Consider the following 26,494-nt stretch of genomic DNA (forward strand, 5'->3'; position numbering starts at 1 on the left):
CACCTTAAGAATTAGAAACTTGCATTTATTTTTTTTAAAAAGAAAGCTCAAGCTGACATTCTACGGGTTCAGTCCTTTACCAGTACCAAATTCCAGTGCTTGTATGGTATGATCATGAACTCACTGCATACATATCCCAGGCCATAGAATTCATTACTAAGCACTGTTTTACATGTTTTAACTATTTATAATACCAAGTACAAATACATGTGCTGCACAACATATGTAAATCACACACATATATAGTTGTAAGGGCTTATCTACTTAAAATATATGATAGTATGGGTTCCAATCCTTTCCCAAATGATGTTTGCATTTAAAAAGACGTCTAGTTAAAAACCTTTAAGCTGCAATCCTGTGTCCTCTTACCTGGGAATATGTCCTGTTTAAATCAGTGGTACGCCTTTTTGAGTAGACATATATAGTCCCGCATTGTTAAGGAGCTAAGCAGCAAGTGCATATGCACATAGTTCATGGTTTATGTATTTTATTTATGTATTTATTTATTAAATTTTTATACCGCCCAATAGCCGAAGCTCTCTGGGCGGTTCACAAAAATTAAAACCATAATAAAACAACCAACATGTTAAAAGCACAATTACAAAATACAGTATAAAAAGCACAACCAGGATAAAACTACGCAGCAAAATTGATATAAGATTAAAATACAGAGTTAGAACAGTAAAATTTAAATTTAAGTTAAAATTAAGTGTTAAAATACTGAGAGAATAAAAAGGTCTTCTGCTGGTGATGAAAGGAGTACAGTGTAGGCGCCAGGCAGACCTTTCTGGGGAGCTCATTCCACAACCGGGGTGCCACAGCGGAGAAAGCCCTCCTCCTAGTAGCCACCTGCCTCACTTCCTTTGGCAGGGGCTTACGGAGAAGGGCCCCTGAAGATGATCTTAAGGTCCAGGCAGGTACATATGGGAGGAGGCGTTCCTTCAGCTAGCCTGGCCCCAAACCGTTTAGGGCTTTAAATGTCAATACCAGCACTTTGAATCGGGCCCGGACCTGGACTGGCAGCCAATGAAGTTGTAAAAGGACTGGCGTAATGTGATCTCGCCGGCCAGTCCCTGTTAGTAAACGTGCTGCCCTGTTTTGTACCAGTTGAAGCTTCCGGACCGTTTTCAAAGGCAGCCCCATGTATAATGCATTGCAGTAATCCAAACGAGTTTTGCCATACCCTCATACAAAACAATCTTGTCTGAAGCATCCCTAAGGCTATGATTTATCCACAGCATTTTGTTTGCTCCACACACTAATAAGATTGCCACGTAAGCATGGAAACCAGTGCATGGTACAGTATTTGGCATCCCGAGATTTTCAGTTTTGTCTTATTTCAATGGGTGACTGGATCAAAGCATTACACAAGTGGATATTGTCTGGTGTACTCTCATGTCCGAAGGCAGTGAGTAAGACTTACTGTTTTTCAAGGATGTTCCCAGGTTCCTAATCCATTCCCTGTTTCTCCTCTTTTTGCTCCATTTTAGCCAGTGTCCTTATCCAATCTCTGTATGTATCAAAGTGTTCCTTTAAAAAGCAGGATCTTGAAAGTTACACTGATACATATCAACTTGTTTATTGTGTTTAATTTATTCTAATTACAGAACCAGGGTATAATAATTATTTGATGTAGAATTTGATTTTTCACCCAACTCTGTGTATTACATCAACCTGCTTTTTTTCAGACAAAATGGAATTGTCCAGTGTTAAGACTCATGTGGGATATATAGTATTGGTCAGAAAGGTGAAGTGCCGGAATGGTGTTTAATAGCAGAATATAGAAAGGAAATAAAGCAGAGCTGAAACTGAAAACGCAAACAGTACATCTTGCAAAGAGCCAGGCATGTGCCATCCCTGTTCTTCTCGTGTTTCAGAATAGTGCTAGTTACAATTGGACCAGCCTTCCCCAACTGAGTGCCCTCCAGTAGGTGTCTCCATTTCTTTCAAAAGTGGGGTATCTCCAAGCATGAATTAGTTTGCAGATACAAAGCTGTCTCTCCATTCAAGTACACAGGAAGCTACTGGGATATTTAGGTGCGACCATTTCCAATTTCTTTCAATTGGAATTGTGTATGTTTAACTTGTTTCTAAAATGTACCCATTTCCAAGCCATCCCCCAAACAAGGCACTGTGTTACTGTGGCTTTTTACGCTCCTCTTTTCAACAAGGATGGTTTGTCTCACCTACATTTACCAAACAAACAAACAAACCCACAAAAGGTTAATTTCATAAATTTGTGAGTAGCACTTGTAGGGCTTCCCTTTCTCACACATATGATTGACAGAAAGAGGAGCTTGCATGGATTTCACACACCCTAACAAGAGGAAGGTGGCCTTTATGATCAACCAACTTGCACACGCGGTGGCACTAATGGGAACTTGTTTCCATAATAGCCCCTTGTTACTTCGGGGCAAAGCACATTTCTAATTTTTGGCCATAGTGCTTGTCTAGAAACTAGTCAAAAAAGCCCCTACTAGCCATAATAAAGTTCTCTTGCCTTCCCCTCTTTCTTCAGGTGACATGTTACACCTTAAACAGCAAGTGTCAGATGAAAGTAAGGAGTAATACATGCTACTGCTGCGATTTATACAACTGTGAAAAGTGAGTATCTATGGACAGCAGCAGATTAGAAAGCCTCCTGCTAGGGTAAGATTAGCTTCTTTTGCCACTAAAGGAAAAAATAGTTTGATGTAATCCCAGGAATGCTGCAAACAAATTCATAGTTTTACAAGGCAGACAGTTGTCAGCAATAATGACTATTATGGGGGAGGTAAGGGGAGAAGAAGAGTAGGAGTAGAAGTTGGGGAGGTCTCCAATTCACATTGCATATTTTCCCCCAGGCATGTATTTCTAATCTCTGTAAAATCTGGGAAGAACCAACAATAAAGTTTGCCAGTAATATTAGCTGGCAAACTAGTACAAACCCTCTCGGTGAGGACGACTGAGTACAATACATCAGTCTGGCCTCTTCTACTCCAGTTTAGATGGTCTGTTACTAAACAGACGTTCAATCTGGAAAAGGCAACTGCAGTGCTAGGATTTATTTTCTGCCTGCTCTGCATGTAAATCCTTTCATCCCAAAACTTCCTCCCCCACAAATATGCATGCCAGCACTAGTACAAGAAATTTAATGTTCTGCAAGAGACAAAAAAAAAACAAAAAAAACCCAAAAAGCTGAAAAGCAGCATTGTAGATTCTACCGCCACAGATAAAGTGATCGTTCTAGCTTTCCACCAAGGTCTTGGCTCTGACTGGCATGTATACTTTCTACCCGGAATTTTCTCTCTCTCTCTCTTGCAGCCATTAAGATTGTTTTTCAGCACTATTTTAATTTTATGTTTTTGAGCTTCTAGCCCACCCAGCCGAATAGGCACTGGGCAGATAACAATACTTAACCATAGATGTTAAAACTCCACCCACTGTTCTGCTTATTTATGACCCTCCAAGAGAAGCACACATTAAAATGTTCTTTCCATCATGAACTCTAGCAACTTGTTATATTATCAGGCACCCCATCTGTTTGCTCAGGAGCTACTGCTGAATATGAGGAAGGAGGGAGAAGGGAGCTGCTTTCTGTCAGAACACAGAGTACAAAGTCAATGTTTCTGACTACCATTGCTGTAAGAGAGGAGTGGCAGGACTGGGACGGTGTTGCTGTGTTTTTCATAAATTGCTGCTGATGTGATGCAATGTTTTCCATTCTCGCCAGCTCAGAACACTCTACCAGCTATTATGAGTTCCTTGGCGTGAACAGCTGTCAGGATGTGGTTCACTTGTACCGGCTGCTCTGGTCCTCCACTGTCTTGAACATCATTGGATTGTTTCTTGGCATCGTCACAGCAGCCATACTTGGGGCATTTAAAGATGTGGTAAATACGTCTTGCAATATTGGAGTTTTCTAGTGATGAATTCAACGGCAAATCATAGGTGCCCTATGTAAGACTAGGGTTAGAGGCACGTGGACGAGTATATCTCTCTAGAAGCATGAGAAGCTGCACACAGTTACTGAGTTTTTAAAGAGTCCTTTTAATAATGAGGACTTTGCTCATGCTGCATTAATCAGATTACCGGCAATAGTGCTGATCACCTATTTGGGGGTCAGAATCCAGCCCATCTGTTCCCCTTGCTTTCCCCCAATCAAATGGCTGGAGTTATTGCCAATAATCTGACTAGCTAATGTCTATGGCTTGAAACTTGGCCATATACGTGTTCATCAGCCCAGTGATATTGTACGTATATAAGCTGCATCTCAAGTAGCAACCTGCCTGATCATTCAGTTTAAAGCTCAGGCTTACTGGTAGTCACATTTAAACATGTGAGGGGATGGTAGGTGCCCACTATATTGGGTAGTAGCTGATCGTGTCATGCTGCCAGTACAAATGAGGCTGTACTAGCGGAAATTAGGTTTCAAGCAAGGCGCAAGGGGAGAACCCAACTACAGTTCTGCTTGTGCAACCGTTCACAGAAGAGTTGCACAAGCACTTTGAGGACTGGGCCATGTGCTTTGCTAGTGCACATTGCTAGTGTAATGCACAAGCACTTGCAGAACTGAAAGATTCAGCAGAGCTGAACTAGCACTATTTGAGTTTGTGGAATGACCATCGGATACTGCGCAATATATGAATGTATTCTGGAATATGAAGAGAAGCAGGCATGAAAGTGGACCCAGGAAGACGAGATGGGAATAAGGAAGTTCCTCTGCATGCATCTATACCTTCAACCTTCTCCAGAAATAGCTGCACTTTGCTGTAAATCTCTGCACAGTAGGACCCTTAAAACTCATTGATTTCAACAAGGTTTAAGCACCCTGGCTTTGTGCAGGATGCTGGTTATGTCTTATTTTACAATCATTGTTATTTTAGGAAGCATGGCTTTTTTAATGGAAGTTAGTTTCGTTTAATGTCACAAAGCTGCAGCTCTACATTTAGTGCAGCTGGTTGATACGTTTATCTCTAAGGGGCATGTTCTGACATTCCTCAAATGACAAGGATGTGGCCCTGCACATACTGGTGGACTGCAACTCCCATAGCATTAAACCAGCATAGCCAGTAATGAAGGATGATGGGAGTTGGAACTCGAACATCATATTTATTTTATTTATTTAAGGATTTTTATGCCGCCATTCAGCCAAAAAAGGCTCTCACGGCGGCTTACAAAAGTATTTCTTGACAGTCCCTGCCCACAGGCTTACAATCTAAAAGACATGACACAAAAGGAAAGGGGACTGGGAGGGAGGAGGAGGAGGGGGGAAAGGAAAGCAAATTCAGGCACTACAATCTTAGTTGGAAAGTTCAGCAGTTTATTTATTTTATTTATTTATTTAATTACATTTATATACCGCCCCACAGCCGAAGCTCTCTGGGCGGTTTACAACATTTAAAAATAGTAAACATTTTTGCAGTTACAGGTGACAGCAGGAGGGAGGGGGCTCTCAGCTGGAGCTGGACCCAGGCACGGTGGAGAGGTGCCTGGCTGCTGCTTCCTCCCTCACTGGTGGCCTCTGTAGAGACAGTTGGTAGAGGAGGGAGGGGGATCTCAGCTGGAACTGGACCCAGGCACGGTGGAGAGGTGCCTGGCTGCTGCTTCCTCCCTCACTGGTGGCCTCTGCAGAGACAGTTGGTGGCAGGAGGGAGGGGGCTCTCAGCTGGAGAGTTCCTTGACCTTGGATAGATGTTTTAGTGGCCCTGTTCAGAAGACACATTAAACCATGGCTTTAACCATGGTGAATAAGGAAAAGGTCTTGTGGTTTAAGGTGTCTTCTGAACAGGGCCACTTTGACCTAGATACCTGAAAATATTACTCAGAAAAGTAATCTTTTGGAGGGAATCCGTGGGCAGGACAAATATCCAGAAGCATTTTTCTTCCTGTATAACTGCACTAAACTGAATTTATAGCAAGCGCCTGCTATTTTCTAGTTATAGCACACCATTGCTACACAACTCTCTTCTTTTCATGTGCCTATTCCTGACACTCATAATCTGCTCTCTGGGGTGCAAGGAGGGTGACATATGCAAGCTTGCTGATCCTGTGGGACCTGCTGAATTTCTATTTGTTTGAGCTTGCTCTGTCTGAAAAGTAGATGGCAGGAATGTCATACAGAGGCATTACTGCTTGCAGAAATAATTTGGCTCCTTTGAAAAACTGGCAGGTCACACTGAACTCCATGAAGTTTGTTTGCAGGCCTAAGCTATCGGACTTCTGCTTTGGTGGACATTCTATGATCCCCTCCCCTCCCCGTTTTGCTTGCTACTAAATGCAAAAGCAGCTACTAATTTCAGCAGCCTATTTCTCTAGCCACCATATCTGTTATATCTATGGGGCACATTACACATTGAGAAAGAAAGGGACATATGAGACCAAGTTCTGCTAGACCGCTAAAGGAAATGCAATTTGAACTGGTAATACTTTACACAATTTCAGAGCTTGTTCCTATTTGGCTTTTTGGATAAAATCCAGGTTTTTTGCAGCAGGTTGAGGCAAAGCCCACACAATGCAACACCCCAGATCCTGCTTATATTGTTGACATGAAGCAGTTGCAATCTCTCAGAATGCTTATTTTATCATGCCGTTTTCCTGCTGTTCAGTCTACACAAAGAGAAACAGAACCCTTTTTTGACTCAAAAGTTGCATCGCAATTCCTTACAGCTTGCTGAACATCTTAATGTAGATTCATAGAGGCTAGCATTCAAGCCCGGAAATAAAAGGCAAGGGAACAAAATTTGGTAGCAATCATGTCCCAGCTCATTCACTCTGGAGCAAGTTCATTTGGCTTCTAGCAAAGCTGATCAAAATCAATAAGCAGCTTATGCTTGTGTGCTCTCTCTCTCTTTCTCTCTCTCTCTCTCATTTCTAAAGCAAAAAGGGAAGGAAATGAGTACCAAATTTTCCTAAGAGGAGAGATGCATATCTGTAAATTATGGTATCATTTTGTTAAACAAGAAAATGAAAAATACTGACAAAGCAATTTAATTATTGCACTGCACTGCAGAAAATTATTTCTCAGTGTCCTTCAGCCTAATTCCTGGTTTCCAGTTTATTGCTGACATGCTTGTTTAACTGTTGAAGCAATATGTTAAAAGATTTGTGTTATTGTTTTTTTCCTCCTCTCCTGAGTACAGTGCCAAGGGTTAGTACTGGACTGTAAGAAGACATTAAATAGGACAAGGCAAGGCACCCAAAAGGATGTAGGAAAGTAAGAGTAAGCGAAGGAAACAGAATTCTTTTTCCAGGTATCATCTTCCCTTTGAGGCACCGTACTCAAGTTCTTAAAATGCCTCTGGGCAAACCTGCAAGGTTGAATTTAAAATGAGGCAGCTTGGGCAGGGCGTAAGATTTCTTCCTGTGAGTGGAGAATTTTTGTTTTGCTGTTTGGCACTGCACAGTAGCTCATTACTATTGGCATATTCTTTGAAAGTCAGTCTCACCGTGGCTGGAAAAAGCTGGAGAAGCATGACACTTTTCCTTACATGGGATGTCATTGTGAAGGAATCTGAAGAATTATTACAAATTTGAAAAGTAAAAAATCTTTACAGTAAATCCCACAGTGCTTTCGTCCACACCCAAACCATTCTGATCAATCCCAATGATTTCTACAATTGGGAATCTTGCCAACTGCATTGTATTCTATTTGCTGCTTTCTTTTGTTGTTATTGGGAATACTCAGCAAGAAGAATATTGTCAGATAATTTCTACCAAACAGTTGCCTTCATAAAAAAAGGCTACCAGTCCCACAGCTGCAGTAGAACAGCCATCCCCAACTGGGTGCCCTTCAGATGTTTTGGACTACAACTCCCAGCATTCCTTAGCGTTGGCTATGCTGGCTGGGACTGATGGAAGTTAAAGTCCAAAACATCTGGAGGGCACCAGGTTAGGTTGCAGTAGAACTTATACAGCTATGTGTAATATGTTTGTTATAACCATCTTCAGAAATGCACTTTCCTTGCATTGGCAGTCATGGAGGGATATTACAGACATTCTAGTCTGCACTGAGGAATGGGGTCTTGCCAACCACACCAAGGATTCATGGCCTTGAATGTGTTACAAGGAAAAAATAGAAGCAGATTTGGTGTCAAACAAAGCAACTGACATTTTTAAATCGGGTAAAAGAAAGGGATGAATTCTAAATTATTTTTAAACACCTCTGTTTTCCTATCTGTACAGTTGGGAGAGCATTTTGCTATAACATTGAATGGGAATAGGTTACTTATGTAACAACAGACAGGAGGAAAAAGTATTGCATAAATATCAACATTAGTCTTTGGAAATAAGCAAAATGGATACATCTCTTTTGTTCCACAGGTTCCTATCTCCCAAATTGCCTTCAGCTCTGCTCCTCCACCGCAGATTCTTTACAATCCAGCTCAGCAGATTTTAACATATGCTGGATTTTGTCCTTCTGCAGCAGCCGTTCCTCATTATTCATCCTATCACTTACCACTTCAGGTAGAGTACAGGGGTTCTGCTTTGTCGCTTTGTGTACCTGCGAATCACTTACTCCAGCTTTCCCTCCAGCTGGTGTTCTCCAGATGTTTTGGACTTCAACTCTCAGGATTCCTGACCATTTGGCCATGCTGGCTGGGGCTGATGGGAGTCCAAAACATCTGGAGGGCACGGGGTTGAAGAAGGCTGGTCTTCTCCATCATGGCAATGCCGGACTATATTTGTAACAGGGAAGGTGTATAGGTGTCTATGGGCTCTTCTGATCTGGGATCAAACCCCAATATTGATAGCAGTCCTCAGCTCTTCTTTAAATTTCTTCACTGCTCAATGTTATATGTATTCTCAGTACAAGAAATATATGGGGGAAAAGCCACTTTCCCCCTACATGTGCCTGTTTATGTAATGGGTCATTGAATGTTTATTACTACAATTTAACATTTATATCAGTAAGCTTCGTACTGAACACAGAATCAAAACTAAAGAGAGTATTCTGACCTGCAGAGAGAAGTTGAAAACTCGAAATGAATGAGCAAGTGGGTGGGTGTAGATATAACTGTGTACAATTGCAAATGCATTTGTGTTGAATTACTGTTCAATTTGCATGCATTACATTCCCTATATGCAACTAACATTTTTGAAGCCCAGTTTGCAATTCATATTTGAAAACGCTTCCTTTGTCTTGTTTCAGCCTACCAGCAATTTCCCGACATCATCATCTACTGATATATCGTTATCTGATGACACCCAGCCGCCATCTCAGACCAGTTCCAACTATGGCCTTCCTCCCAATGCCCCTCCGTTATACACACCAGCGTATTTTCTGTCAGGTGAAAAGCCTCCACCATACATACCCTAGCCAAGAGGTGATTATCAACAGGTAGTAAGTTTAAAAAGCAAAACAATAACATTGGCAAAAATGTGTGCTGCCCAGGCTAATAGAATTTCAAGACTCTCATTTTGTGTGACATGGTATTTATCCACTTTTAAGTCCAAGTAATTGTAACCAGGAAAGTGAATGAAAAATGGGCAAGGACATCTGTTAGAGCAATCAGTCAAATAATGCATGTAGTCAGATTCAACTACTGTTACAGCTACTGTGCTTCCCTACCCCATCAACAAGCACAAAGCAGATATTAATTTTTCAGCAGGGCAGAGAGAGTAATGGCTGTATTCAAATGTAACAATAAAGTGTGATTTATCATTACAGGAACAATCCTAAGCAAGCCTCTCCTCTCCTCTGAAGCAATTGCAAAGAGGATACTGGAAACTTTTGATTTCATTTTCAGTTAACCATAGTTATTATTATTATTATTATTATTATTTATTTATATAGCACCATCAATGTACATGGTGCTGTACAGAGTAAAACAATAGCAAGGCCCTGCCGCATAGGCTTACATAGCTTAGCGTTATGTCCAAATACTAAACTGTAGTTAATATAGTTAACTGTAGTTAGTATAGTTAATTTATATTAACTATAAATTAACTATATAGTTAATTTAAACAAGACTGTTTCATAAAGAAAGGTTTGAAGTTAGCTTGTTTAATAATCGACAGTTAAGACAAACCTTAGTTTGTTTGGGATCAGACGCAACAGTAAACTCTAATTAGTCAAAAATAGATGTGAAAGATGTGTGTATTACCTATGGCCCTCGCAGAATGCCAGGGTAGTCAGGCAGGGACAAGGGAAGAAATGTAACCCTCTGGTGTTTTTGTAGGCGCATTCTTGCAATGATAAACCATAGTTCACTATTACATGCAAATGCAGCCATTGTCTGGTCAGTAGCTCGAGATAGCAGATGGTGATGCACATTAGCATCCCTATTGCAAGAGGGATGAATATCCATCTCCATCCCCATAGACCATCTATGTAGCTGCACATCTGAGCTACCTGTCTGAATCACTGTCCTGTGACAAAATCACTGTCTACTATGTGTGTGATTCACCTATACTTGATCAGGGTGCAGGAAATCTGCTTCTTCACTCCCATTTTCTTATACATAAGACAGAGGATTTTTATTTTACTTGCAGTTTAGAATGTAAATAGTGCTATGTACACAAATAGCCAGCTATCTTAGGAAAGAGACTTTTCTTTTTCATTCTTAATGTTCGTTTAATATATTATTTTGGGTGAACATGTCTTCCAAAAGTTTGTGACAATTATTTTACAATAAAATATGCTGTGCGAAATAAATTTGTACTGTTGGTCTGTGCATGTTACAAAAAGGAAAAAGGGTCCTGATTTATTATGAACTGTATTTCCAAAAGTTACATGCTGAAGGATAAAGGTATTTTTTTTAAAAAAAGAAAATGTTTTATTTTTCTTGTCTGAATGTTTGAGTTGATGAAAAATAAAAAAATATCTTTACCATATGCTACAGGTTCAACAAGTCATGCAGTGTTTCATGTTTATGCATAAGGGGAGGGATCTGCTAAAGTTTTTGTTGCTATTCACAGGGAATAGGAATGCTGTATATTTAAACATCCTCCTAATTGAAAGAGGGTGACTTTGATTTATTTATTGTGTGTGTGTGTGAGTGTGTGTGTGTGTGTGTGTGTGTGTGTGTGTTACCTACTGCCTATTTCTAGTTTAGAGATTCTCACGTTATATGGAGTGTGCCAGGGAGAGAATAAAGGAGCTTGGAAAAGGAGGGGAGCGAATAGAAAATGAGCTGGACATGAAGACTGTCTATATGGATGATGGAGTAGAACAAAGATTAGAGCCCTGTTCAGGTATTAAGTGTCAACAGTATACATAAACACGTGCAAGAAGTATGGGGCCATGCACACTGGCCACACCCCCTCAGCCCACTGCACTCTAGCCACACCTCTCAGTGCCTGACCTTGGCATGTTGAGCAGCAAGGTCTGAACAGGGATTCCACTTGCATTTGCTTGAACCCCAATAGAACTATCAGTGCAACCAGGGATCCCTGTTCTATCATGGCCCCAGGCCTCTTCCATATGTTTATGTAACCTATTCAGGTTTAATGCCTGAAAGGGGCTTAAAGTAGGCAAGTATATGAGAAAGGGAAAGCCAGGAAATGTATTTACAACTGGCCTGCTGGCATTGTGTGACAGTTTATTAAATTTATTTAAGAACCTTTAAGCAATAGCAACCTGTTATTTGAAGGGTGACATTTTATTCCCTTTACCCTTTAATAAATATCTTAATTTTTGTTCATTTTGAAAGGTTGTCTGTACTGATGGTATAAATCCCATGCCTACACTACAGGAACCAGGCTACTGAGTTCCTTTTAGGGATAGAAAATTCTATACCTAGAAAAAAAACCATTTTGTCAACCATGCACATTTTATCATGTATTCCCATTGAGGATGGAGAGCAGAACACACTAAGTGGTGTGTATGTGTGTAAGTGAAAGAGAGAACACACATGAATGACAACCAGCTGAATGCTGTGTGAGTGTGTGGGTATATACAGTCGTGTGAAAAAGAAAGTACACCCTCTTGGAATTGTATGATTTTACATATCAGGACATAATAACAATCATCTGTTCCTTAGCAGGTCTAAAAATTAGGTAAATACAACCTCAGATGAACAACAACACATGACATGTTACACCGTGTCATGATTTATTTAACTGAAATAAAGCCAAAGTGGAGAAGCCATGTGTGAAAAAGTAAGTACACCCTTACTGCTTCCATTAAGATGCTAAGTAGCAGACAGGTGCTGCTAATCAAATGCCCGTGATTAATTGATCATCAGCAAGTATGACCACCTCTATAAAAGCCAAAGTTTTTTTCAGTTTGCTGGTCTGGAGCATCCAGGGGGGGATCTACACTACTGCTTTAAAGCGCTTTATAACAGTTTTGACAACAGTTGGGGCCCAGGACACATTGCATATACAGGTTTCAAAGCGCTTTAAAGCACTTTAAAGTGCTTTAAAAGCAGTAGTGTAGATCCCCCCCAGGTGTGTGTTAACACAATGCCAAGGAGGAAAGACATCAGCAATGATCTTAGAGAAGCAATTGCTGCTGCCCATCAATCTGGGAAGGGTTATAAGGCCATTTCCAAACAATTTAAAGTCCATCATTCTACAGTGAGAAAGATGATTCAAAAGTGGAAAACATTCAAGACAGTTGCCAATCTTCCCAGGAGAGGACGTCCCAGCAAAATCACCCCAAGGTCAGACCGTGCAATGCTCAGAGAAATGGCAAAAAAACCAAGAGTTACATCTCAGACTCTACAGGCCTCAGTGAGCATGTTAAATGTTAAAGTTCATGACAGTACAATTAGAAAAAGACTGAACAAGTATGGTTTGTTTGGAAGGGTTGCCAGGAGAAAGCCTCTTCTCTCTAAAAAGAACGTGGCAGCACGGCTTAGGTTTGCAAAGTTGCATCTGAACAAACCACAAGACTTCTGGAACAATGTCCTTTGGACAAACGAGACCAAAGTGGAGATGTTTGGCCATAATGCACAGCGCCACGTTTGGCGAAAACCAAACACAGCATATCAGCACAAACACCTCATACCAACTGTCAAGCACAGTGTTGGAGGGATGATGATTTGGGCTTGTTTTGCAGCCACAGGACCTGGGAACCTTGTAGTCATTGAGTCGACCATGAACTCCTCTGTATACCAAAGTATTCTAGAGTCAAATGTGAAGCCATCTGTCCGACAGCTAAAGCTTGGATGAAATTGGGTCATGCAACAGGACAATGATCCCAACCACACCAGCAAATCTACAACAGAATGGCTGAAAAAGAAAAGAATCAAGGTGTTGCAATGGCCCAGTCAAAGTCCAGACCTCAAGCCAATTGAAATGCTGTGGTGGGACCTTAAGAGAGCTGTGCATAAACAAATGCCCTCAAACCTCAATGAACTGAAGCAACGTTGTAAAGAAGAGTGGGCCAAAATTCCTCCACAATGATGCGAGACACTGATAAAGTCATACAGAAAATGATTATTTCAAGTTATTGCTGCTAAAGGTGGTTCTACAAGCTATTGAATCATAAGGTGTACTTACTTTTTCACACATGGTTTCTCCATTCTGGCTTTATTTCTGTTAAATAAATCATGACACAGTGTAATATGTCATGTGTTGTTGTTCATCTGAGGTTGTATTTACCTCATTTTTAGACCTGCTAAGGAACAAATGATTGTTATTATGTCCTGATATGTAAAATCATACAATTCCAAGAGGGTGTACTTTCTTTTTCATACGACTGTATATAGGTGCAATAAACAGTGGAAATATACTTTCAAAGGGATCATTATCTGACCACAACAGTGATGTTTGAACAACATACAAAGAGCATTCTCTCCAATAACTGTATTTCTCTTGAATCTGATAATTAGGTCCAAATTCTAACATTGATATTAAACTCCATTGCTGACAGTCTTATCAGCAAGTTCCAAGGAACCCAAGATCTGATTCATGATGAAACTAGTTTCTTGTGAATTTTAGCTTTTGGACCACATATAAATCTAGATGAAACTAGTTTCTTGTGAATTTTAGCTTATGGACCACATATTTTTAAAAATTTTGTATACTTTTTAATGTTTACCATTTTTAACTGTTGTAAACCCCCCAGAGAGCTTCAGCTATGGGGCGGTATATAAATGTAATAAATAAATAAATAAATAAATATTTTAAGGTGGATTCCTGCATTGAACAGGAGGTTGGCCTTCTAGGCCCCTTCCAACTCAACTATTCTATGATTCTGTGATATAAATCCAAGAGAGCTGGGCCCATATTTGCTTACTTTTCCAAGTTAAACTCTTCGCTGGGTGGGTAGCATCTGCAGACTTTTTCTGTAGGTTAGACAAAATATGAGGCCCTAACTGCAAAGCAAAGACTCAGTATGATATTTTGTTGTACTTCCTAGTTAACAGACTGGACCATTGGCCACAAGGAGAACACATGGCAGGAGTTGGAGAAGAGGAGAGGGAAGCCAGGGTACCTATATTCTCTTATTCAGGGAGACTCCTCTCCTAGAATCGTTGAATGTTAAGGGAAGACCTACTGCAGTGGTCTTCAACTGGTGGGTCACAACACAAAGATCAGTCGTGAGATCAGTCCAGATGGGTCACGGCAAAGCTGGTGCCACCATGTTAGGCAATTGTGAAAGTGGGTCCAATGTTGCAGATTGGGAGTCTGAGGTGGGTCTCAGGTCTGGACCAGTTGAAGACCACTGGTCTACTCCAGCCACTGCTTCAGTGCAGGATCTACAATGGAGAATGCAAGTACTGCAACTCTAACTATAGCATTCTGCACTTTAGTGGCTGAAGATGGGACTTATATGGCTGTGCTGCCTTCCGTCCCTTAATCAACTTCTGTATCAGGCAGCAAGGAAGGGTTCCTTGAATGCCCCCCGAGCATGCAGTTTGGTTACATGCTGACCAAGATGCTGGATTGTTAAGGGGCTGTGGAATGGAGTTTCCCTGGCTTCACCTCTATTACACAGGCAGTGCCTCATGAGTGAAGATGGTGAGGAAGTGCACTGCGGCATCCAATCATACATGTCTGTCACCTGTTTGTATTGTAGACAAGGAAATTGCGTTAAAAGGCATGGGACAATGACCAAAAAAATCAAATAAAACTCCACCAAGAACAGAAGCTGTCCTTACTTCAGCTAATTCAAAAAAAAAAAGTATGTTTTATTCTTTCATATTTTGAAGTCAGGAAGCAGCATTTGGTAATAAAAAAATACATTACTATTTTTAATCTTCCAGTCCACTCAGAATATATTACCAGTTGCCACATGACAGATATGAACTCTCTTAACCACTCACCTTAGGCAATAGTTTGCAGCTTTGGGTTATTAATATTAGTCTTCTCAACTATTTACAAATATATTACACATTTTAAACCCTCCCAAGCAAAGAAATATTTCAATAATTAATCTGACATTTTAGTTTCAGTAGCTCCTACATAACTTCAGTGTTCAAGAGAACTATACACGCAGTGCTGGAAGTCTGAATAATTTATATCTTTATATATATATTTATATAAAAAGGAAAGCATTGAAATGGACTTTTTTTTTAATATAAAACTTGTGTGTGTGTTGCAATGGCATCTATTGGCCAGTCTTTACTGGAGGACAAGAATGAGATATGACATCATTGGACTTGTAGAGAGCCTCATCTAGGTCCAGAGTTTGCTTGTTAACTCTCACCGTCATGCAGCCATGGTAGAAAGCGGTGACTGGAGTTGAAGTGACAGGAACATCTGTGGGTGTTTTGTTTTTTGGAAAGAAAGGGAAGGAAAACATCTTCAATAAGCGTTACTAGCAGGTTCCTCATTCTTAAAATTTTCAGAACAAAAGTGGTCAACATCCTTGCTTTTGCATTCTAAGCTGTTCGTGGGTCTATGACTAACAATGGCTACAGGAATAGTTGAGCTGCATAATTCAGGGAAGCGTTCACAGCAGCAACTTCAGCTGAGTTTCTGTTTCTACATACAATGAAATAGAATGTTCTGAGATGTGACCTTCCATTGCTTCCTTCCACCCCACCTCCCATTTTTTCTTCCAGTCCTTCTTTTCAAGATCTTCTCTAACCTTTGGATAAGTTTTAACACCAAGGAAAGTTTGCCTTGCAGGTCTTTTGCCTTTCAAACAGATCTAAACTGATTCAAGTTAAGAGTTTTGTCCGGGAAAGGCACTCTCTGATATCTCCTAGCCAGGAGATTGGATTAACCATTATATATTATAAGGCTGGCTGGCTTCTGCTGTAGTGTCATTATCTGATAGTCTCACTCTGTGGAGAGTGTACTTATCCTGCTTGCCATGCTGGATTCACATTGAATCATCTACAGCTCAGAACAAGCTGGCTGTTACTTTAAGAATGGATGTGTTCCATGCTTGCGGGATAGGGGGACAGGGAATAGAAATATTTGCAACCAAGCTCAGAAGAAAACGGACATTTTTCTCTAATAATATATACGATGGCTGATTTCAGGTGTGGCACTGGGAAGCTGGGAAAAAGAAGCCTTCCCTGTGCTAGTGAGAATCCAGGCAGAGGAGTACTGGATCTCGGTGTATGGTTTAGCAAAGGGTTCCTGTATGTCTAGCGCTGATTGCTAGAGGAAACACCAGCCTGTCAGGCACAGCATTCAAATACAGGATTTGGAAATAATGGTCTGTCTCAAAATTATTATGAGTCAACCCAAATAGTAAATTTTTGGATGGCAAAATGTGCTGAAAGCAAGCTGCACTAACGAGGCTTTTAAGTAATATGTTGGTCATACACCTTTGATGACAGCTTTGTTGGAAGTGGTAAAAATCTTTTATTAGATGCCTACCAGTATCCATGTAAACACTGAAGCAGGAAGAGAGAGACAGGGTTTTAGTATAAGCTAATACATTAAGAAATCAGCTTATATCAACATTATTTGCTACTACTAATTTATAATACACCTGCAATTTAATTTACAGAAAATCACTCTTTCACTCATATACGAATGCACACACCATGGTGCCAGTTTCTGAATCAGCGCCTCTAGAGGTGCCTTTACACTGAATGAAGCTTGTTCTGCAGAGATTAGCTATGAGACTTTTTGTGACCTGGAGGTAAATAGACTGCTAATTTCTACAGTCCAGGCTCCTATTAAAGGCACAACTACACAGACTAGTTCAAAAATTGGCAATGCCAAATGGCTGCTCAGGAAGAGGAAGGGAACAGACATTTTGTTAATTGTGCACTGAAGGTCACTGAAACCTCTTGGTATTAACACCTAATGTAACAACAAATAGCCCAAACAAATGCATTTCTGTCAGGGAAGCAATCATAAAGTACATTCATTTAAGGAACCCAAGTGGAACTATTTTGCAGCAGTATCATCATCAGCAAAAACTGGGGGCATTTCTCTATTAAAAACAAATTAAAAATACCTGTTTTAGGGAAGTATGATCACATGGATTTATCAAGATGATTATATTTTCACCTCTTAACCCCTTTTCAAATTATTTCACGAAAAGCTAAATCCCCTTGTCAAATTGTTTTAGGAAAAGCTAAAGGGGGAACTGTTAGGTTCAGAAGATTAAAAAACTGTACCAAAAATAAAAGAAAGATTAAAAGAAAGAGCTGATGGGACAGCTCTTTCTGAAGTTACCAAACTGAGCTAACTTACAGCAGAATTGAACTGGTTAATGGTATTGTATGAACCATCTCCAACTTTAAAGACCTTCTGTTAGTCAAACTCTTTGCCATAGCATCTTCTAACAAGATCTCAATGAGTAATGGTTCAAAAAAAAAAATTAACCTAATGGCATGTTCCATCTCCTTCACATGCTTAGAGCTCTCCAGCTCTGCACACATGGAGAGGACTCCCGCTGGTATTCATTCTTTAATTTCTACCCTGCTCTTCAACCTTGGTTGAACAGTTAATATTAAAACAGCAGTAGATAGCTGTAACAGGTGTTAAAACCAGAGACAAGGAAGATTAAAAGACTTTGTAAAACAAACATCCAAAAGCACTGGGCAAGTAAAAGGGCAAGCCTCCCTGCTGGGCAAGCCTCCCTGGGGAGGGTGTTCCAAAGATGGGGTGCCACCAGTTAAAAGGTCATAAGAACGTAAGAGGAGCCCAGCTGGATCAGACCAAGGTTCCATCTAGTCCAGCATTCTGTTCACACAATGGCCAACCAGCTGTTGTCCAGGGACCCACAAGCAGGACATGGTGCAATGGCACCCCTCACCCACCCATGTTCCCCAGCAACTGGTGCATATAGGCTTACTGCCTCAGATAACAGAGTTTCATGTAGCTATCAGGACTAGCAGCCATTGATAGCCTTCTCCTCCAGGGATTTATGTAACCCCCTTTTAAAGCTGTCCAAATTGGTGGCTGCCAAACCACATCTTGTGGTAGCAAATTCCATAACTTGACTATGTGCTGTGTGAGGAAGTACGTCCTTTTATCTCTCCTGAATTTCCCACCAATCACCTTCATGGGATGGCATCAGATTCTAGTATTTTGAGAAAAGGAGAAAAATCTCTCCCTATCCACATTCACCACACCATACACAATTTTGTATACTTCTATCATGCCTCCCTTTAGCCTCCTTTTTTCAAAGCTAAACAGTCACAGCTGTTGTAACCTTCTCTCATAGGGGAGATGCTTCAGCCCCTTGATCATTTTAGTTGCCCTTTTCTGCACCTTTTCCACCTCTCTACAATACTTTTTTTAAAGTATGATGACCAGAACTGTACATAGTATTCCAAATGTGGTCACGCCCTGGATTTGTATAAAGGCAGTATGATATTGGCAGATCATTATCCATCTCACCTCCACAGACCTGAAGTAGCAGCTGGTTCATGTAGGAATATCATTCTTGAATTACACTGGTCCTAAGCCATACAGGACGTTAAGGATCAGGCCTGGCACTTCGAATTATGCTTGGAGATGGCCTCCTGATACATAATGACTTGTGGCACAATCTATGCTCTCCCTCACTGAAGCATAAGGATTAAAGTTTCTTTTTTAGACTGGTATATGGCGATAAAGTGTAGTGAAGAACGTTACACTTATCAAAAGGATATTAGCTAGCTAAAGAAAAATAGTTGAACTGTATATTCTTCTTCATGGCCTCTGTGCATCATACTTTGGTGGGGCGGAGCAGGAAACATTCAAGCAAAGGCAGACATCTGCTAATATTTCCATTCCACTTCTCCAGTGCACTAGAATTTCTCTGCTAACCAAGACATTTTAACTCTTCTCTCTCTCAAAGTTGACACCCAGATTTGATCATTCAGAAAAATAAAAACAAAGGGAGACCAGATAAAGATACCACATTAACTGAGGAAGTCTCTTGTCCTAAAAATACAAATGTGTGTGTACTGATATGAACATGTGGCACAGGATCAAGCATGTGGCCAAAAAAACCTCTGATGATTATGTTGCAATAGCTCCCACTACTAAACTAAACAACTGAAGAGAAAAGCTATTTGTTTTTAAAACTGAACAGTGGCTTGTTCTTGGACAGTTAAAACCGGTATGGTGCTAAAGTCCCTGTATGCATATATCACTTGAATTGTGGCTATAGTCACCAGGGTTGTGCATGAGGCTAAGATTTACTGGGGATCCTGGGAAGGCTCATTGCCATTATTGCCACCTGCTGCATCTTAAATTTCATACCATAGTAGCTGCAGCCAAAGAAATTGGCAATAGGCATATTTGAATCTTTTGGGATTGTGAACTATTTTAGGGTTTTGTTCCAATATGTGAGCCAGCCGAAGTCACACTGGTTCAGGTCCTGCCCAAGCTAGTGTCCACAAACTTACTGGTAGACATTTGCCAGTGATGGACATTAGTGTTCACTTGATGGTCATAGGAAAAATCTGTGTGTAGTGACCCCAGCCATTGGTAAGTTGATTGTGACCATCCATAACTACACAACACAAACACACACACACACACACACACACACATACACAATTCAGCCTTCATCATGCAGAGCTCCGGCTATTGGGCGCTATAGAAATGTAATAAATAAATAAATAAATAAATGCATTCAGAATTGGCAACTCTTATAGCCATCATACAAGCAGTGATTGTATGAATAGCTCCGGGGATACCTTCCAACAGTGGATGAAATGAACTTGCACAACTTTGTGTGGCAAGAATGGAACGCAAGATTGACTCAAACTTGACTAGTGCTAGATTAGCTGAAAAGCCCCAACCCTAATGGCAGGAACAGCAGAGTAAGAATTTATCTTTGAAGCCCAAATGAGTGGAAGCAGCTAAATTAGATGATTAGCTTCCAGACTTTTTATCACATTAGAATGTTAGGGAATAGCTGCTAGTGTCTGAATGGGCATCTATAAGACACCAGCTCTTTCTAGGGACATTTCTTTGCCCTTTCATGAACAAAATGCAATTTGCATGTTATTGCACATTCTCATTCTGTACAACTCTCACTTATTACATTGTGGGCCTGGAAAAAAACATGGGATGCAATTTAGTATAATACCCACACAAGCATTTTTTTCTACTGGAACAGATTGCTTTCCCCCTCCTTTCCAGATTAAAAAAACAACTTTCAGGTTTAGTTGTGTGTCACTCATTCAACTCTCCAAACAGACACAACCTTCATACTGCATTATGTATTTTTTAAAAAAGTGAGACCCCAACTCTAAATAAGGATCTTTCTTGACTCAGTCTGTAATAAAGTGTAGCAGCAGAACACCACCAACTGCTTTCTTGGCTGCCAGTTCTATCAACTACAATCTGGACAACAATATTTGAAACTCACCTGGCAATCCTCCCACATAGGTCTTTACAGATGACTGCAGGTAATCATCCAAGAGAGACAGGTTGTCTTCTAGCTGTGAATGGCTTAGTTCACTCTGTCCTGGAGTTCCATCTACAGTCAAGGTAATCTGGCCATTGCTTATGGAGATGTCAACCAAGTGTTCTTGTTCATCGCAAATGCTTATTGCCAGTCTGGACACCACCGTGTTCTTTACTGCTAAGACAATGAACTGAATAGCAAGGGAGAATAAGGCACAATAAAATAGAAGCTACACATAAAACACCAACCAAGATGTCACTGCCAAATGTAGGGGCCATAAAAATTGTAGCGAACAGCACCCACAAATATTCTGCCATCCCACCCACTAGAAAAGCTTTGGAAAGTTTGCTTTGAAACTAACCACAACACATTATTTTAGTTCAAATGTTTCTCCTCAATACATTACCAAGAGGTAGGGCCAAGAGGTAGCCATTTTCCTTCCTTTTAACCTCTTCCATCCCATACTTCTTGTCTCTTATGGAGCCAGTTCTGAGCCCCTCTAGTCAAGCCAGCAAACACCTGATCAAGCAGAGTGACTGTGGCACATTTCCTCTGGCAACCGCCACCACATACCTCTGCTCATTCAAACCGGATGCTACAATGCAAGTTAAGTACATACAGTACTGCAGCCCTTATTGCAGGGTTAGGCAATCTGGTGGCTTCCAGATGCTTTTGGACTACAACTACAAACAGCCTCAGCCAGCATGGCCGATCATCAGGGATTTTTGGAATTGTAGTCAAAAACATTTGGAGGACCCCAGGTTGCCTACCCCTGCCTCACTGTATGATTCTAAACATGTTTACTAGAAGCAAATCCACTGAGTTGAATGAAATCTACTCCCTAGTAAGACTGCTTATGGATACAGCCTTAACCACTCAACTCAATTAGTTAGCATGGCCCTTTTAATATTTGCTGGATTTCCAGTAAAGTGCACCCCCATGATTTATTTATTTTTGGAGACCTTTGGGTGGAGCCTCGTGTGGCGCAGAGTAGTAAGCGGCAGTTACTGCAGCCGAAACTCTCCCCACGGCCTGAGTTCGATCCCAGCGGAAGCTGGTTCTCAGGCAGCCGGCTCAGGTCGACTCAGCCTTCCATCCTTCCGAGGTCAGTAAGATGAGTACCCAGCTAGCTGGGGGAAAGGTAACTGCAACTGGGGAAGGCAATGGCAAACCACCCCGCTATAAAGCCTGCCAAGAAAACATCAGCAAAAGCAGGGTTCCCTCCAGGAGTCAGCAATGACTCCTGCTTGCATGAGAGGTTCCTTTCCTTTTTCCTTGGGCAAAGAATAAAGCCATGTAACTCTATGTATGTTGCACAAAGAAACATGTTGCCTCTATATAATGGAGGGTCAACAAGCAAGCCTCTTCCATCATTCATGCAAGATTTGCCTCACCAGAGACAAACCATCTACAAAGGGCCACACAATTTTGGAGAAAAATTGGAAACCCCTCCTTCCCAGTTCAGTACTCTACCTGTTGCCAACAAAGATTCATCAGACAGAGTACTGCGTTTCTGTGTATGAATCACAGGAGCTCACTGTAAATTCCCTATGGTGCCTTAGGATGGGCAGAAGGTAGATCCCTGGGTGATCTTCCATAGATTGGCAAGGATTTCTGATTCCTAATTATTTAACAAAAGCAGCAACAAAATGAATCCCCTCCTGTCCTACATTGTACTGCAGAAAAGAAGAAAGTATAAGGTAGCTAGGACTGAGGTTTTGTTGTGGGAGGACTGTGGGCTCTGTTCATTGCTGTTTCTCAAAACAAATTGCTCGGCTCAGAATTCTTTAATTCTAAGCATAGGTCTATTGAGTCAGGCTCTAGTTGGTTGATCTTGGGGTTCTAGTTAAAAAATAGATACCGCAAGGCTTTTATCTGCCCAACCCTGTCTTAGGATATCCTGTAGAAGGCAAGGGCTGGCACCATGCCCAGTTATTGCATCTCAAGAATTCATCCCAGCCATGCTATCTTTCTATCTGTGTTATTCTCAGTTTTAATGGTACCTAGCCATTTGGAATGATGTTAACATTTTCCTATCTTGTTGATTTATACAGGTATATAAAAGCATGAGCCAAATCCATATTTCTGAAATCAACTGGATTCAAAATTGCTTAACTATGGTTGAATTGTGTCTTTGGTCTGCATGCTCTATTCTGGCCCTGCCCGCCTCCTGCCCCCCGAACTTGATGATATACCAAATGCAAACTTAAAAAAGAGCTAATCCTTTAATACAGATTTATTTGTTTACCTGTTGTTTAAGTTTCTTTGTGGAATGATAGTCTATCAGAGCCACGGACAAAGGGACCGTTGCTTCACTGCTGACAAGGGCAAAGAGCATCCCAGTATCTGTGGCTGGCCGAATTAGAAGGCTTACTTTTACTTCCCATTGCTTCCTGGTTTCATTGCTGCCAAGTGGATAGGCTAGAGAGAGAGAGAGAGAGAGAGAGAGATGTAGAGAACTAGCTACATATAATTAAAACAAAGATTCAAATAATCAAGCAGTAGATAAGGCTTCCTCATCTGGCCATCAGATGGACACATATACAAAATAGGTACATCATATTCAGTCAACAATTTAAAAAAAAGCATATTGCCTCGCCATATGAAACTAATTTCTTCAGGCTCCTGTAAAATGTGTCATCTAGCTTCGATATCATCCTTGAGCTGTAAGAAGTAATTCAGTGATGTGATTTCAACTGACTTAAGGCCGCTGACAAAAGCATAACGAAATGAAACAAAGCAGATATAAATAGAACACAATTCACATTATCTAATTGTAGCCCTGGGTTCAGTTCTCACTTACTTCAGTGTTAAGCTCTGTGACTGAATATATCACACACACACACACACACACACACACACACACAAACAAATGCAGGAGAAAAATCCTTATTTGTAGCATATTTTAATCTTTCTTGTTATGGCAAAAGTATAGCTATAAATAAACACTAGCAAAAGAAAGAAAATGGATTCGATTTTCCTGGTGTGTTTAAGACACTGCTCCAAATGTTGCTGATTACTCATAATAAAATAAAAGGATGTGCCAGTTATATTTATTTCAGTTTTGATGAAATGCTTCATTTGTACTTAAAAAGCCAGGCTTTCAATGTACTAAAGTTCTTGTATCTTGATGACACAGAATAACTGCCACCAGATAACTAACATATTCTCAGAATATATGGCAGGACAAAGAGAACTTCCAATACTACTGGTTTGGGCAGAAGAGAAGTTCCTGATTTTCTTGTCTTGTCTTAAGGCTCATGATGACACATCAGCCCTTGTTAAAGTATACACCCAAATGGCAGTTTTCAGCACTTCTCATTGGCCACCATATTGAAAGGAAAACTCCTTTTTCCTCTAGGCTATTCATCATGGGAAATTTGCCATGCAAACTACTCACTGCAGGCTAATACAGCTGTATAAAGCAACATGGGGAAAGGATGAGCAAAATCACTTAACCCAACTAGCTTGCAGCCCAGACGCTGAGGCAGTCTTCCAGGTGCTGCTGGCAAATTGAGTCAGAGCCTTTTCAGAAGTGTGTGTGGGGGGGGGGGGTTTCAGTGGTGACACCCAGCCTGTGAAATGCCCTCCCCTAGAGAGGCTCACTTGGCACCCTTGTTACGGTCTTTTTGGTACAGGTGAAAACTTTTTTATTCTCCTACACATTTTTTAAAAACTGTTTTTAGTGCTTTTATATCATTGCACTTTTTTGGCGCTTTCGGTTTTACTTTGGTTTTAGTTGCTGCAATGTTTTTACTCTTCTTTTTTTGTTGTTGCTAATTTTATCTTGGTTTCATGATATACCTTTTATTAATTAATTTATTGCTGTATTTTTTGTTTTTAATGTATTGCACGCCATCCAGAGAACTTGGGTTATTGGTGATTTAAAAGTGCAAAGCGAATAATAAATAAGTAAATAATCAGTCTTTGTGATCCTAGAAATTTGAACTGTCTACATATGCACTAGGGTGAAAAGAGAAAGACAAAGCTATCTGAAAATGTAACTGCTACGTGGAAAGAAGTTTGAACAAGAATCCTTTATTTTTAAAAAGGCAACTTAAAATATAGAACTCAGCATTTGATTGAAAGTATGGAGCTTTTCAGCATGGCACACAATTAACTGTGAATAGTTGAGAAGGATTTAAAAGAAGTGGGTTGAGGTTTGGGGATTGAGACTTTCCATGTTCAGTAGCGCCCTTTCTACACCTAAGGATTATCCCAGGAAAATGGAGGGATCATCCCTGCATGCTCCTGGGTTCTCCTGTGTGTCATTTGGATGCACAGGGATGATCCCAGGACGATCCCGGGGAAAAAGGCCGGTGTAAAAACGGCCATAGAAGGCCAGCCTTTCTTCTGCTTCTTCACTGTGCCCCTTTAGATGTTACTTTCTTCTTGCAAGTAACATTGAAATGACAAAACATAGTATTGCTCAGTGCAGATTTGAGCTGGAATGGGTATGTGTATGACTCATCCTTTAAAAGCCTCTGCAGTGTTCAATTTATGGAGGCTTGTTAGTGTGAACTGAGAAACATGTCATTGAGAAGGTGACCACATTGACTTTGAGTCTAATCAAAATTGCCAGAGGGCCAGTGGAAAAAAATGACCCTCACCCATTACATTTCAGACCACAGTGAATTTCTCTCCAGGTAATAAATCATGACAGACAATGGACTGAATGAAAGAAGCCTAAAGTGAAAAAGGAAATCGAAAAGATTGGTTTTTCTTTTTGCAGGAGATTAAAACCCATTATTGAACAGCAAGCAGGAAAGAGAAAATTAGAGCTGTATATATTGTGTGTGGTTTAAGCTAGAAAATATTAGATTATTTTGTTACATGAACACTTAATTCAACTTCCTTTGTACAGGTTCAGGCTTTTCATATGAATATTGCAATTTTAAGATAGCATTATTTTTTCTCATTCCATTCCTAACAGACATTGACTTCTTTTTTGGCAAAATTAAAATGTACACGTTGCACAGCATAATAAAAACGAGCACTCACCATAACTGAGATTAAACACAGCAAAACCATTGCCAGGGTAGAAAGAGCCTCTTCCTGCAACTGCAAAGCACTGCATCTTATCATTTGATGTCATTGCCGCCTGGATAGTCATATCATTGCCATCCACCCAATACCAGCCCCTCATACAGCCATCTAGTCGAGGGTTAATCTAACAAGATAAAGAAAAGGGCCTTACATTGCATTGCTGCTCAATTTGGAATGGGATAAAATAATAATACCGTATTTCTTCAATTCTAAGACTCACTTTCCCCCCATATAAACATCTCTAAAAACGGGGTGCGTCTTAGAATCGCAGGTGCATTTATCATTTCTTAGAATCAAAGCTTTTTTTCTGTTGGTGGTACTGAAATTAGTGTGCGTCTTACAATCGACGGCGTCTTACAATCGAAGAAATACGGTACTTGAAACACTTATATACCTCTCTTCAATATAAATATTTCCAGGGTAGTTCACAGAAAACCAATAAAACCATAACTATAATAAAACAAGAAAGACTCAGTCAACCATGACTTGGCAATGGTACCATACATATCAGGCTGTGCAACAACCTTTCCACGTGACTACAATGGCCTGATGTAAAGTCCATACCATTATATAATCCCAATAAATGTCATTGGCCTTGGTGGCTTGGAACTATGGGAGTTGCAATCCAACCCATCCAGAGGATGCCAAGTTGGTCAAGGCTGGCTTATGGAATTCACGGCCACAGGATGTGATGATGGCTTTTACTGAAAAATGGAAAGCAATGTTCAGATTCCAGATGCTGGGAACCATCAAGCA

The 26,494-nt window shown here is 40.5% G+C and overlaps 2 protein-coding genes across 2 annotated transcripts in view; one reads left to right on the forward strand and one right to left on the reverse strand.

The window, feature by feature from the left end:
* TMEM255B (transmembrane protein 255B) overlaps positions 1–9,624 on the forward strand; it is a 55,453-nt gene extending 45,829 nt beyond the window's left edge. Inside the window, exons 6-9 of the mRNA XM_063126179.1 lie at positions 2,519–2,604; positions 3,713–3,872; positions 8,302–8,445; positions 9,131–9,624. Coding sequence (XP_062982249.1) covers positions 2,519–2,604; positions 3,713–3,872; positions 8,302–8,445; positions 9,131–9,298 — 558 coding nt within the window. The 3' untranslated portion in view covers positions 9,299–9,624. The remainder of the gene's footprint in view (positions 1–2,518; positions 2,605–3,712; positions 3,873–8,301; positions 8,446–9,130) is intronic.
* Positions 9,625–15,041: 5,417 nt separating this feature from the next.
* The window catches only part of GAS6 (growth arrest specific 6), a 55,267-nt gene continuing 43,814 nt past the window's right edge, over positions 15,042–26,494 (reverse strand). The window contains exons 12-15 of the mRNA XM_063126182.1: positions 25,694–25,862; positions 22,941–23,113; positions 20,654–20,882; positions 15,042–15,633 (exon numbers count right to left, since the gene is read on the reverse strand). Coding sequence (XP_062982252.1) covers positions 15,482–15,633; positions 20,654–20,882; positions 22,941–23,113; positions 25,694–25,862 — 723 coding nt within the window. The 3' untranslated portion in view covers positions 15,042–15,481. The remainder of the gene's footprint in view (positions 15,634–20,653; positions 20,883–22,940; positions 23,114–25,693; positions 25,863–26,494) is intronic.

Source organism: Elgaria multicarinata, chromosome 5 (assembly GCF_023053635.1).
Source record: "Elgaria multicarinata webbii isolate HBS135686 ecotype San Diego chromosome 5, rElgMul1.1.pri, whole genome shotgun sequence".
Lineage (NCBI taxonomy): Eukaryota > Metazoa > Chordata > Lepidosauria > Squamata > Anguidae > Elgaria > Elgaria multicarinata.